Raw genomic sequence first — 14,814 nt, 5'->3', positions numbered from 1 at the left:
ATTCTGGAGCCAGATGCATAGCTTGCTTCCCATTCTGCCACTTATTGCTTGGGAATTTTGTATTCTTCTGCTGTACACCTCAGTTTTCTCCTCTTTAAAATGGGAATCATAGCAGCACCTCCCATAGGTTTGTTGTGAGGACTGAACAAGTTAGTACATATGAAGAGTATAGAATAGTTCCTGACACATACAAAGTAGGCATTCAATAAATGTCAACTAGTCTTGTTATTATTACAAACATAAGGGTTTTAAAGCATTTCAGAAAGTGTGTGTTTCTCATCAAATGGATATGCTGCTTCCTGAGAGAAGCACTTGTGGACATACATTCATTCATTCATTTGTTCAGCAAAAAAATGTATTGAGTGCCTAATATATGCCAGGTGCTATTCTCTTATAGGCATCAACAAGCATAATGGTAGATACACATTAAATCTTTTAAGCCAGTGAGTAGTAAATATTCAGTGTTTCCCTAGTCACCCGAGAGAGTTACTTGGTGCATTCTTTTCATATATTCATACACCACTGGTAGATTGTATGTGTGATCTTTGACCCTATTTTTAATTTATATTACATATTTTGTATGGGTTTCTGACAGTCTATTTCCTGTCTATCTTTTTATTTTGAGTTTCCTCTTTCCTCCTTTGCTCTTCTTTTTTCTTTTCTAAACTTTTCTTATGTTTGGCCTATCTCTTAACCTCTCAACTTTTGCTTTTATTCCTTTGGCTGGGGTTCTGCCTCCTGGTATTTCCTAGTCTCCATAGGCCTCTTTTCTCACCTATTAAATTGGGATAATCAATTTACTTATTGGAATTTTAAGCTAGATAATGTTTGTAAAGCACTTAGCACAGTTCCTAGTACATAATATACCTTAATAAATGTTGGCCTTTGGTGATGGTGGTATTTGGTATTATTGAAGCAGTGATTCCAAAGTAAGAGATACTACAGGCTCCTACGTATAATATTCAGACCGTAGGAACTTGGGCTGACCATTGGGTAACGTGGGACCATCTTCTTGACATTTTGTGAGAGTTGTGCTTCTTGTGTAAAATGTTTGTTGTGCTACGATGACCCTTAATAGGCCGCCACGTGCATTACCAGGGAAAACAAAACTTCAGCATTTTGGCTTGCAGCTGTGTACCCACAGTGGAGACCTGCAAACCAAAGTGAACCCTGGCAAGTCCTCCCTCAGCTATGAAAGCTTGTGTCATCAAAAAAGAAATTTTGACTTAATTTCCTTTTGCTGCATTTTTGGTCTAATATATATTCTACAGATAAGCATTTTTAAGAAAGTCCTTTGGAAAATATTTATTGCATGTTATGTCTATGCACTTAGAAGTCATTTACATGAAAGATTCTTGGAAAATACAGAAAATTCCCATATGCATCTCACTGTGGGCTTTAGGTGAATTTCAAATTGTTCTTATCACTCTTAATCTGGATAGAAACATCCAACTTAATAGTTAATAGTTTTAATACAGGTCTATGAGTTTACATAATCTGAAAAAAAGATTGACTTTTTCAGTTAAAAAGGAAAAGGAAAAATCATGAATTTGAGCACCGTATTTCAGCTTTACTATATATCACTATATAGTTCTAATTAGCAATGTACCTGTTTTTCCCCTTTTGTGTTCTTGTGTTATTGTTTTCCTCTTATACAGCTCTGGATATTAAGACCCTAAACGCCACACATTATGCGTGCTGTTCAGCATCCTTAATTAATTTCTCCCTCCCTGCTGGCCCTTCCCTTTGCTTCCATCATCTTTGGCAAAGAGAACCATCTTAAGATTAGAAATGCTAAAGTAAATATTGGTAAAAGGAAAGTAGGCTCAAGATAAGCGGACTCTATCTGCTGGCCCAGACAAATTACGTTGTAGGGTCCTGAGACAACTAATGTTTGAGATTACAGAATCTCTGTCTTTGACAAATCATAAAGAAAAGGAGTAGAAGCAGCAGCTGGCCATGTGCAAATGTCACTGCAAATATCAAAAAGAGGAAAAAAGTAGATTTTACACACTATTAACTGATAATTTTGTTTTCAGTCTGGAGAAAAGTTGGAAGACCGGATAATTAAATAGTGTGTTTTAAGCAGTTACAGAGGAACTGCTGTGACGTTTAGAAACCAGTTTGGGTTCACTAAAAACCAAGTCATTAAAAGTAAAAGTTTGTTACAATAACTTATTTCTTTTTCAAATGTAATTACTAATCTAAAACAATGCTTACAGCAGGGGTCCAAGCTACAGCCCTTGGGCCAAATTTGACCATGTCCATTTGTTTACTTATTGTTTGGGCTGCTTTCTAGCTACAATAGCAGAGTTGAGTAATTTTAACAAGAGTCTGTATCGCCAGCAGAGCCTGAAATAATTATTATCTGACCGTATACAGAAAAGGTTTGCCTACACCTGCTCTAGAGCCTAAATCAGTTCTTTTTGAATTTTAATGTGTCGACAGATTATCTGGAAATCTTGTTTAAAATGCAGATAGTGGTACAGTAGATCTGGGGTGGGGTCTGAGATTCAGCAGTTCCTGACAAGCTTCCTGGTGAGGTGAGTGCTGCTGGTCTACAGACCACAGTTCAGTCTGGCGAGGATGTAGATTTCAAAAAGATTTAAAATTTCCCCATTTAGAAAAATCAAGAGAGTGAATTATGAGTTGGAAGTCGGTTCAGTTGGTTCGACTCTTATTTGAATCATAGTGCCCAAGGACTGTTAAAGGATCAGTGTTATCTTGGAGAGAAGTTTTTCTGATCATTTAAAAATGATTATCTAGGGATGAACTGGGAGATTGGGATTGACATATATACACTGTATAAAATAGATAACTAATGAGAACCCGCTGTATAGCACAGAGAACTCCACTTACAGTACAGTAGAAACTAACACAACATTGTAAGACAACTATACCCCAATTAAAAAAATGATTATCTAATGATCATTTCCTTGTATAAGGACATTGGCTCAGTGATGATATCTGAAGGGAGCAATAATGAGCTCAATAGCTCAAATGTTTAGGTGTCCAGTATCAACTAGATTGGTCTGCTGGACATTTCCTCTGTTGGAAGACAGTTCTCCACGTGTCTCCTACATTTCTATCCATCTTGTGCCCTGACTGCTCTTTGTTACCCAACTCTCTTTTCAAGGATGTTTGTATAGTGAACTGCCTTGAAAGATACAAATAGTATCTCCCTCTGGGACAACTGGCAAGTTTGCTTACTGCGCATTAAAAAAGATTTGGGGGCTTCCCTGGTGGCGCAGTGGTTGAGAGTCCGCCTGCCGATGCAGGGGACACGGGTTTGTGCCCCGGTCTGGGAAGATCCCACATGCCGCAGAGCGGCTGGGCCCGTGAGCCATGACCGCTGAGCCTGTGCGTACGGAGCCTGTGCTCCGCAACGGGAGAGGCCGCAGCAATGAGAGGCCCGCGTACCAAAAAAAAAAAAAAAAAAAAAGATTTGGGTTTCCTAAACTCAGTATTCCTTTCCTGTAATGTAACCCACTATAGATGCAGGCATCCACCCAAGCCCATCTGTACCACCCCCTTGACTTGGGGGCAAGGGGAACTGATGCTAACGTCATGCTAGGTTACTCGCTCTAATATGTGTGAGTGACACAGTCCTTTGGCTCTGACCCGGGAATCTTGTGTCTGCTTCCAGCATCCATGAAGCTCTGGCAGGCTAACTTGTGATCTTCAAGTCTGGTAAAATCTCAGCCCCTTCACAGTTTTAGACACCCTCTCCCATGAGTCACAGCCCAGGTTTCCAATCACTGACTTTCCCCTTTCTCTGAACCTGTCTTCACCTCATTTTAGTAAAACTCTTCACCTTCTACTTAATATAGGAAAAAGAAGCTTTAAATGAAAGTCCCTTCAACTTTCTGACATCAAGCATACAAGTCTATCTTCATCTGTACCTAATCTATCCTTTACTCTCCTTTTACAATGAAGAGGTGTCGGCCCTACCTCTTTTCCAAAGTTAAGCCCCTCCAGCTGTGCACTGGAACTCTCCCTGCTGCTTCATTAGGGGTAGTAAGTATAACCCCTTTTCTTTACTAAATCTCCATCCCCCACCCCCCTTTTTATGAATTTTGAAAATTCTTAAGTTTCTCCTTTCAAAAACAAAGCAAACAGCAAGCTTCCTTTCCCTCATCTTTATTCCCCTTTGAGTTTCAGCTCTATTTCTTTCCTCTTCTCTACAGTCAGATTTCTTGAAAGAATTGTCCAAACTCTGTTTTTCTTTCCCCTCTTCCTTCTCAGTCCTCAATCTACTCCAGTTTAACTTTCATTCTAGTCATCCCACTGAAACTGTATTCTTCTAGGCATCCTTGGAATTCTAATATATGTTCTATATTCCTAAACTGCTTATCTTCTCTGTAACAGTAAACCACCAACCAAATGCTGAGGACTCACTCATCTGTAGCCACTGTCCAGAGTACTCTGAGCCTAAGTCCCATATATCCAACTCCTTACAGCATCTCTAACTGGATGCCTTGTAGACACCTCAAACTCATCATCTTCCCCAAGAAAAAAGTAACCTATACATCCCAGTGCTTTCCTGGCTCAGTAATTTGATCTATAATCTACCTATTTGGTTAAAAATCCCTTAACTCAGAAGATTAAGACACTATCCTTCCTTTCTTTTTATCACCACTCCCCCAATATTTAGTTAATCTACCAGTGTACATTTCAAATATTTCTTGAATGTGTTGTCTCTCTAATTTGATCTCTAAGGTTCTATCTCCTTAGCCCAAATCAACTCCTGCCTGGATTACTGAACAACCTCCTAGTTAGTCTCCCTCCCTTTAATTTTTCACCACTTTAATTTTTTCTCTAAACTATAGCCAGAGTGGTGAGATATATATATATATATATATATATATATATATATACACACACACATATATATATACACACACACACACATATGTATATATGTATATATATACACATATATAAATGTATATATATATATACATATATATATATCTTAATTTTGGTTTGAAAAAGAAGTGTCAATCTTTTTTTTTTTTTTTTTTTTTTTGCGGTACGCGGGCCTCTTACTGTTGTGGCCTCTCCCATTGCGCAGCACGGGCTCCGGACGCGCAGGCTCAGCGGCCATGGCTCGCGGGCCCAGCTGCTCCGCGGCATGTGAGATCTTCCCAGACCGGGACATGAGCCCGTGTCCCGTGCATCAGCAGGCGGACTCTCAACCACTGCGCCACCAGGGAAGCCCAGTCCCAATCTTGAGAATAAGATGGTAGAGGCATTTCTTAACAGAAGCATTGAAGTTACAGAAGGACAAGGTAGAACTGCTTTCTATAATGGGAACTCCTTATGGGCATGGACCATCAATGAAAGATCAAATATGTGCATATCAGAGACTTGGCTTGAAAAATCAAAAATCACTCTAAGTATATTAGTGAGGGTTAGCAGTGCTTAACAGTGGTTGTAGGAAAAGAAAAACAGAAAAGAAAGAACAAAGATTTTCCAAGACAGTCTTTAAAGACAACCCCAAGGACTTCACAGAAACTATTTTCTGGAGTTTTAGGTAAGAGTCCACTTTAAAATGACTATAAAGTTTTATGTGTTTAGGTGACTTGGAATCTTTTCTCCCTCAGCACCCATCATGTCTGTACACAGTTGACACTCAATAAATGTCTGTTTAATGAAATGTATGCCATTGAGACAAGCCAACTGCTATTGCTACGAGGCCTCACAGGGTGACATTGCTTTATGGGGTCACCAGAATCCAGGAATAGACCCTTAGCTTTGCGGGTCCAGAAACTCAACTATCATGAGCACCCCCCAATGTGGTTGTGCTCTAGGAGACTGGTGTCAACTAGTCAGGGTCTTCTCTTCCTATCAGAAATACTATGTGGAAAACAAAATTATTATTAAGTGTTTTCTTGGCAAGCATGGACTCCGACTAGAGAGAATTAAGTGGATGTTTTCAGTGGCTGGTGTTATCAAGCTCAAATAGTCTGATGCATCTGACTTTACTACAGTGCACTGTGCCTGGTGAACAAGCCAGAATGCTCATATCAGCTGCTAAGATATACCCGTCCCCTGACAGAGCTATGAACATACTGAGAAATGCTTAGCTGGGCATTTTAAGGTACTGACTCTGTGAAGGCCCAGTTTTAAAGAGGAAAATATAGGCAGAGGGGAGGGAAGAGGCCCTCACCTACCAGTCAACCACCACTTTCTTTCCAACTGCCCTTCCCTAGATTCCTAATGCATTTTTCTTTCCTCTATAAAATTTCCTCAACTACATATTTTGAGAGCCATATTTATAAGGTCATATTCCCTGAGGCCATATAACCTGACCATTTGGTTTAATTTAGGTGTCTCCAAAATTCTCCATACCACCCCTTTTAAATTTATTGCTTAGGATGTGTTGGCCAATGTCACTCATTACATATTGGTTTGATACAATTTCATTCTTGAAGATTAAACTTTACTACTACTTTTTAAGATATCACTACATACTGACCACAGAACAAAATATTAAGACAACCTGCGAGTTTAAGTTAGTATTAATCTTAAAAAAATAAAAATAAAAGTGATCTTTGCATTAACATAAATGCAAGGTTCAGAGTAAAGGAGTTGTCAAAGCATAATCTTCAAAAGTTGAAAATATGACTTTTTAATAAATATAGAATGGACGCCTGTCAAATATTTATTTAACTGAATAATGAGGGAGCCGGCAGGATGGTAAAGATGGTTTCAAGGAATGATAGAAATAGGGGTTATTTGGTCCATCAGAAAAACATACCGAAATAAGTTTGCTGAGTTAGAGACGAAACCAGCTAATTTCTGCAGGGTAATAAAACCATAACCTTTGTGATTGTTCTTCTACTAGATAGAAATTATTTCCATCTCTACTGGACAAAGCTTTGTAAGTGAACATGTAATTTGATAGTCTGGGCCCTAATCACCAGTAAGTAGAAGTCAAAGGTATATCCCTCTAGGAAATTAAGTAAGTAATCCTTGGATTGGCCCGTTAGACAAATCTCCAGGGTGACTTTGAAAGGACATGTGGTCCTCATTTGGCCTTATTTCCAAGTTTTGGTCAATTTTTATTAAGCAAGTGCTGTGGACTCTTAAATTCATCTGGATAAGATGATGTCTAAAAGAAGGCTCGGGGCTTCCCTAGTGGCGCAGTTGTTGAGAGTCCGCCTGCCGATGCAGGGGACGCAGGTTCGTGCCCCGGTCCGGGAGGATCCCACATGCCGCAGAGCGGCTGGGCCCGTGAGCCATGGCCACTGAGCCTGCGCGTCCGGAGCCTGTGCTCCGCAGCGGGAGAGGCCACAACAGTGAGAGGCCCGTGTACCACAAAAAAAATAATAATAAAATTAAATAAATAAAAGAAGGCTCAGAACCGCCCTTCCCCACCAGGAGGAACAGTGGGAGGGCCTGAGGACTTTTAGCCTGGACAAGACTTAGTATGGGGACCCAAATGCTCACTGCAGCATTACTCTTAAACTACAGGCCTGAGGAAATAGTTTAAGAGTGCAGAGATTTTATGTACACCATCCAAAAGCAGCAGCTAAAAGGCCATCACAAGAAAGGAGGGGTGAGGGCTTCCCTGGTGGCGCAGTGGTTGAGAGTCCGCCTGCCGATGCAGGGGACACGGGTTCGTGCCCCGGTCCAGGAAGATCCCACATGCCGCAGAGCGGCTAGGCCCGTGAGCCATGGCCGCTGGGCCTGTGCGTCTGGAGCCTGTGCTCCACAACGGGAGAGGCCACAACAGTGAGAGACCCACGTACCGTTAAAAAAAAAAAAAAAAAAAGAAAGAAAGGAGGGGTGAGATGTGCCTTAAGTTGCTGCAAGGGGAAGACAGGGCATCAGTGGAAGTGGTTTGGGCTCAGATTGAGAAAGAGCTTCTCACCGTGAAAGAACGTCAGCCGGGCAGTGTGTGCCTTGAGAGCAGGAACAGGTGTCTGTCTGCAGGTTCTCTGGCAAAGGCGTGGCCATCACAGCCTCACATCAGGAGCAAGTGAGGGAGACAGAGGAGGGTTACGTTTCAGATGAGGACTGGACCAGCCTCAACTAAGATCCTTTACAAAACTGAGATTCTGTTATTTTGTGAAAATTGAGTTATTGCTCTTTAATTAAAAAATAAGAAGCACCATTTCCAAGGCTCAACGTTTAATATCCTGGAGACAGAAGCCTTATGTTAGTTTTAGTAGCTGTGTGATCACAATAGTTATTGCAGCGAAGCCTTTTGATAATTTTTTCTCCTTTTAAAAATTGATAATTTACTTCAGTTTTACCTTTTTTACAAGCTCTACTCCCGAGAGAAGCGCATTCACAGTTTTGTTGTTGATTTTGTTGTTATTTGGGGGGGTGATGCTGGTTTGTATTTTAATGTGACTAAATCTCAGTGTCTCAGGTTTGACACTTTTTTTTCCTTTCCACTAAAGTCATTGAAATATATTCACCTGGTCGTTCACATCAGAGGTGTAAATGGATTTTCTAAAGGTTTTTAAGAGATAATCAAAGTCAGACGCTTTGTGACTTAACTTCTTCAGGTGTTGCAAAAAGAAAGCTTAACACATCGTCTCAATTGCAAGGATGCTAAAACTATGCTTGACCTTGAATCTGCAAGGAGTTGGGTAACATCTTTTGCTAGAAGTGCCCATCTACCACTTGTTTGTTTTTAACCATCTGTATAGAATTTACTTGGGAAAGAGAAAGGAGAAGGAATCAGATATATTCAAGAGCAAATAGCGTGTTTATTTGATTTTCCAGCTTCCAGTGACTATTGCAGTTACAGTTTAGCTTTTTAGTTTACCCTTTTTACCATTGATATTTGCCATGGATATTTGCAAAACTGCGACTTTAAAAAAATGTATCAGCCATGTCACACAAAGGCTTATATCTCAATTTGTTTCATGTCATCAAAAAGACAAACTGAGTTTGAAGCTCCTCTTAGGTTTACTCTTAAAATATAAACCTGGGGAAATAGTGTAAGATTGCAAAGATTTTGTTTACACAATTCAGGATCACAGGCTCTGGAGTCAGGGAGATAGAGATTGAATTCCTCACATTGCCTTTTCCTGTCACTCAGTGTCTCTGAGATTCAGTTTCCTTCCCTAATAGATGGGGATAATATCAGTACCTACTGTATAGTGTTGTAAGGATTACGTACGATAACACACAGAAAGTCCTTAGCGCGTCATCTAATACAAGTACTCCATAAATATTAGCTATTATTATTTTATAATAATTGGAACAACTTCACCAAAACTTAATTATGGTGCTCTTGTCAGGATTAACGGCACCATGGCTGACTCATTTCCTACTACAATTGAAAAGCAACTTTCAGCTTTGTGCAACAATTCATTCTTAGTTAATGAACTTGAACAGCCATTCTTGAGAAAATAATGAGGAATTGTGAATCTAGAATTAGAAGATACATCCTATTCACTAGGAAACTTAATGTCTTAGCAACAAATGTCGTAAGTCCTTGTAAGAACTGTTGTGTGTTGGTGACCATACACTTGAAATATTCAAGCAGGAAAATCTGGAGATAATAGTGCTCTCCCTTCCAGAACGAGAGCATCTCTAAGAATTGGTGATCAGCTGGAAGCCAAGGTCATATAGCAACTAATCATGACATATATGTCCTTAGCAGAACTCTGTAGGAAACTGTACTGGTTGTTAATCTGCTACCCAGAGACCAGTGCTGCACTGGAGTCAGTTCAGGATTTGGAGCTGGACAAAGCAGGCTCTAGTCCAAGCTTTGACATTTATTTCCTGTGTGATTTTGGGCTGGTTGCTTGGCTTTTCTGAACCTGTTTCATCATCCATAAAGTGGGGATATTATGGAAACCAACTATTTCAGTAGAGGAAGGTCAAATTTTTAAATGTACATAAAAGTACTGAAGCAAAATACCATTAGTAGTACTGGTATTATTACTAATACTGTTACTATTCCACTATTGCAAAGGAAAATGAAACGGGCACCAGGAAGAATATGGGTGCCCACGTGTTATATGATACCAGTGTGGGTTCGACCCCTCTAATACAAGACAGATGTTCCCAGAGTGGTGACAATGCTCAACCTTCTTCCTGGGGGAAAATTCTTATCCTATCACAGATATCATACTGTTTCTCAGAAGTGTTATTAGTGCTATTGAAATTCCATAATTAACATTAATATAAGTTTCTATTTTCTTTTATCTGAATTTAGATGAACTGATAGATAACAAGGGTAAAAGTGGCTAGGTTAGAAGCAAAGTCAAATTCATTTTCCATTTACTAAATTATTTTACTAACTCATTATACCCCCCTTTAACATTGGGTTGGCCAAAAAGTGCCTTCGGTTTTTTAAGTAAAAATAAAAGACACGTTTTTCATTTTCACCAAGAACTTTATTGAACAACATATTCACCCTTTTGTTCCACTACCTTCTGCCATTTTTCAGGCAACTTCATAATTCCGTCTGCCCCAAACTTTTTATCTTTTTGAGCAAAGAACTGTTCCAGGTGCCTTTTACAGTCTCCCAGGGAATTGAAAGTTTTTCCATTAAGAGAATTTTGTAAAGACCGAAATCAATGGAAATCCGAAGGTGCAATGTCTGGTGAATATGATAGTTGAATCAGAACTTCCCAGCCAAGCTGTAACAGTTTTTGCCTGGTCATCAAAGAAACATGCGGTCTTGCGTTTTCTGTTGACTAATTCTGGATGCCTTTTGTGGAGTGTTGCTTTCAGTTGGTCTAATTGGAAGCAGTACTTGGTGGAATTAATTGTTTGGTTTTCTGGAAGGAGTTCATAATAGAGGACTACCTTCCAGTCCCACCATATACACAAATCACCTTCTTTGGATGAATACCGGCCTTTGGTGTGGTTGGTGGTTGTTCCTTTCGCTTGCCCCATGATCTCTTCCGTTCCACATTATTGTACAGTATCCACTTTTCATGGCCTGTCACAATTTGTTTTAAAAATAGAACATTTTCATTATGTTTCGGCAGAGAATTGCATGCGGAAATATGGTCAAGAAGGTTTTTTTTTGCTTTACTTACGTGGAACCCAGACATCAAAGCAATGAACATAACCAAGGTGGTGCAAATGATTTTCAACGCTTGATTTGGATATTTTGAGTATGTCGGCTATCTCCCACGTGGTATAACATTGATTGTTCTCAGTTATTGTTTTGATTTGATCGCTATCAACTTCAAGTGGTCTACCCAACTGTGGAGGATCGTCCAGCATGAAGTCTTTAGCACGAAACTTCGCAAACCACTTTTGACACGTTCCATCAGTCACAGCACTTTCTCCATACACTGCACAAATCTTTCTTTGTGTTTCAGTTGTTTTTACCTTTCTTGAAATAATAAAGCGTAATATGAAGAAAATGTTGCTTTTTTTCTTCCGTCTTCAATATTAAAATGGCTACACAAAAATTCACCAATTTAGATAAGTCTTTTCTTAAATGCATGCTGATATGACAGCTGTCACAATACAATCTAACAAAATTGTTTCAAATGAAGTTAAAGACAGCTAAGTGCTACTAGAGCCGTCTTACAAAAAAAACCAAACGAACTTTTGGCCACACAATAGTTTGACATTGTTGGAAGGATCAGCTCCAAGCTCCCTCTCCTGGCCTCCAAGACCTTTGATGATCTGGTATCTGAATCCTCCACTTGATACTTTTTTTCCCTCCCTGCTCAACTTCATCGCTTTGCAAATGCTCTTCCTTCTTCCTGCAATATCCTAACACCCTTTCTACCGGATCACTTTTCATTAATTCTTCTAATTATTTGGAACCGTGCCTGGCATATAAGTGGATATTCAATAGACATTTAAACAAATTGACTCGCAATCAGATGGCTCCCACCTAGACTGAAACAGCCAGATATTTCCATTTCGACGTGACCTCACAAAGTTCGGAATTCCTCCCAGAGTCTGAATAGATTCCATGTTATTGAAGGACAGTAACTCTTAAAAATTATTTTGCACATTGAGCTCTTCTAAATGGTGCTGATGAGACCTTGCTTCAGAGGCACCAGTGGAGCTGATAAACCACAATACATGTTTTAATAAGTAGATTTTAAAATATAACACTTGAATAAAAAAGTGGTATTCCTTATTGCCAGCTAGCTGTGAAAGTTTGCACAATAAAGAAGCATTTATTCTATTATTTAACAATAAAACAAGTCTGTGTGTGGATATTCACATGTGTATATGCCTAAAAAAGTTATGGTAGCAATATTCATATAAGGCAAGCCATTCCCTTTGGGCCACATCCAAAAGAATTTAGTTACTGTAATGATAAAAGGGCTTCCATATATTAATACCAAAAGGACTTTTTCCCAAAAGTAATGAAGTGGTCCCAGACCTCGATCCTGGGCACAGTATAGTCTCTCTCTGTCTGTCTGTCTGTCTCTGTCTCTGTCTCTGTCTCTGTCTCTGTCTCTCTCTCTCTCTCACACACACATACACACACACACACACACACACACACACACACACGACTCTTTGGAATTTTAAAGTTCCAAGTAGAATTCATTAATAAAAATATGAACTGCTTTTTCTTGTATAAATCATAATAAAGTGTTGAGAGATAAAGGAACAACTAAGGGGGCAGATCATCAGCTGCTGCTGTAAAACCGAGACCTGTCATGTTAACTCCCAACTCAAACACCTAGTTTTAAAGATTTACCTTCAAGAATCCTAAAAGCTTGTATCCTGCCTCATCAACAACAGCCTCAAACTGTTCCCTGTCATCGAAGAAAACAAATCTTTTGCTCCTTCCTGCCTCTGGAGGCAGAGGGACTGAGGTGGTCCTGGGTGGCTGAATTAGATGAAAGACTTGCCTTCCACCATGGAGACATGGAGTCCAATCAAGTGAAATGAGTTTTGAGATCCCAACTCATTTCCTAGGGGAGATCAGTTCACATTACAAAATCATGACATCCCATTCATCACAACTGACGTGGTCTTTGCTCAGGAGAGGACCCCAACTGGGACTAAACCACCTGTCTTCTCTTGAAAAGGGGCACTTTATCCAAGTTAGAGTTGAAAGCCTTGGAGTGAGAAATCTTGCCAGCTTCCACCCAAGTGATGCATATGCAACGTGGAAGGAAACTTAAGCTTAAAAAAGGCAAGACGAGTTTAAGGAAGATTGGTGGTTGTACTTTAAATGATGCCAGATATGAATAATTATACTAGAGATGCTAAGGCATTATGGTCGGGAGAGCCAAGAGTGGGGCTCCCTCTTCTTTATCTCCTAGATTTTATTAAACAGAAATGAGAAGGATAAGCATGTCCATGCATCAGAGTTTAAAATGGCAAAGAAAGTGTCCTGTTTTCCAGGCTGATAAATGATCATCATCTCTTTCATTTCTTTCAGGGCATCGTTGTAACACCCCTGCTACTGCTGCTTTTTGTGAGTATTTTGATGTTGTTTTTAATATTCTTTATTAAAAGCCATCTACAACCCTTTAAGAAAGGTCTTTAGAAATAAATTGAAATTTAAATCTTGCATCATATTTTGAACTGTTCTTCCAGTTGAGCTGTACCAAGTCATAACATGGAGACACAAAGAATCTCTGTAGTCTCACGGCCCAAGGAGAGCAACAGGACCCAGTTCTTGGGCCTCTGACTCCTGGCTAAATCATTAATTATTACAAATTAATGACCTGTGATGTAGGTCAAAAATGTGCTGCACTTTATTTTCTCACTAGTGAGACTGAAGTGATTGCTAGTGAGCAAGGGTTTGATTGAAAGAGCCTTGGTCCAGGGGACCAGACAAAGCTCAGTTTCCTGTGCTGGTACTGATAGGAACTGGCTTCCTCACCTTGGGGAATACTGCCTCGGTGTTTTCATCTGTAAAATGGGAAACAATAACACCTACCCCAGTCTGTCTCCCAGGGATAATGAAATGTGCTTTAGAAAGGAAAAGTACAAGCTACTGGCAAACCAAGCAAAAATTGTTCTGAAAATAAGAAATGCTAATTAGCTGTCATTTCTTTTGGCACTAAGCATATGAGAAATTAGATGAGAGATTATAATAGAAATTAATGTTATCTCATGCTGAGAAAAGCATATGTAACCATGAATGATACCTACAATATTTTATGAACTGTGCATTTTTCATACACACATCTCCCAAGTATAAATCACTCCACTCATCACTGAAATAGAGTAGGGATGCATTTCTGGGAGTGAAATGTAGCTGTTTGACTAGCACTATTTGTCAGTGAATTAAAACTATGGGGCAAATTTATTTAATTATAGGGTAATTACCCAAGTTGAAATTCAATTAGAGTAATAGAATGTGGGACTTCATTTCTTACAAGCTGTGTAGGAAGTGGAGAGGGAGAGATGCCCTACTAAACAGTTGGATTTTGCATCTTTCATGAAAGACATTTCCTTCCAGTAATAACCCTCAGCCTTACCATCCCTTCTGAAATGCTAGCTCCATCCTGACAAGGTAAGGAGAGTCAAATCAGATCACTTCCCACAGCATCACAAACCTCATTAATTTACACTCAGCAATTCAGAATTTGCAGTGAGTCAAATTGAAACTGAAGTGAATGTCTCTTTGGGAAAAAAAGACTTGGTTGGTATGTACCTACCTGCTCACCTGCTCACTAGATGTGAGGACCTGGGATCGTCCCTCAGTGTTTTTTCCAAGCCTTGGGATCGTAATTTCCCAGGAGCAGCACTCAGTGGGCACAGGATGCAGGCCAGCCTGGGGTACCCCCTGGCAGTGAGTCAGAGAAGTAGCATAGAGCTGGCCATATAGAAAGTGTCCAATAAATGGCTACGTAGCCTAGATTTTCTCCATTGCAGAAGAGTAGCATCTCCTACTCA

At 39.7% G+C, this 14,814-nt stretch overlaps 1 protein-coding gene across 1 annotated transcript in view; it reads left to right on the top strand.

The window, feature by feature from the left end:
* SLC10A7 (solute carrier family 10 member 7) overlaps nucleotides 1-14,814 on the top strand; it is a 251,487-nt gene that overhangs the window by 159,575 nt on the left and 77,098 nt on the right. The window contains exon 6 of the mRNA XM_060012115.1: nucleotides 13,349-13,384. Coding sequence (XP_059868098.1) covers nucleotides 13,349-13,384 — 36 coding nt within the window. The remainder of the gene's footprint in view (nucleotides 1-13,348; nucleotides 13,385-14,814) is intronic.

This window comes from Delphinus delphis, chromosome 5, assembly GCF_949987515.2.
Source record: "Delphinus delphis chromosome 5, mDelDel1.2, whole genome shotgun sequence".
Lineage (NCBI taxonomy): Eukaryota > Metazoa > Chordata > Mammalia > Artiodactyla > Delphinidae > Delphinus > Delphinus delphis.
This window is presented reverse-complemented; position numbering and strand designations above follow the sequence as displayed.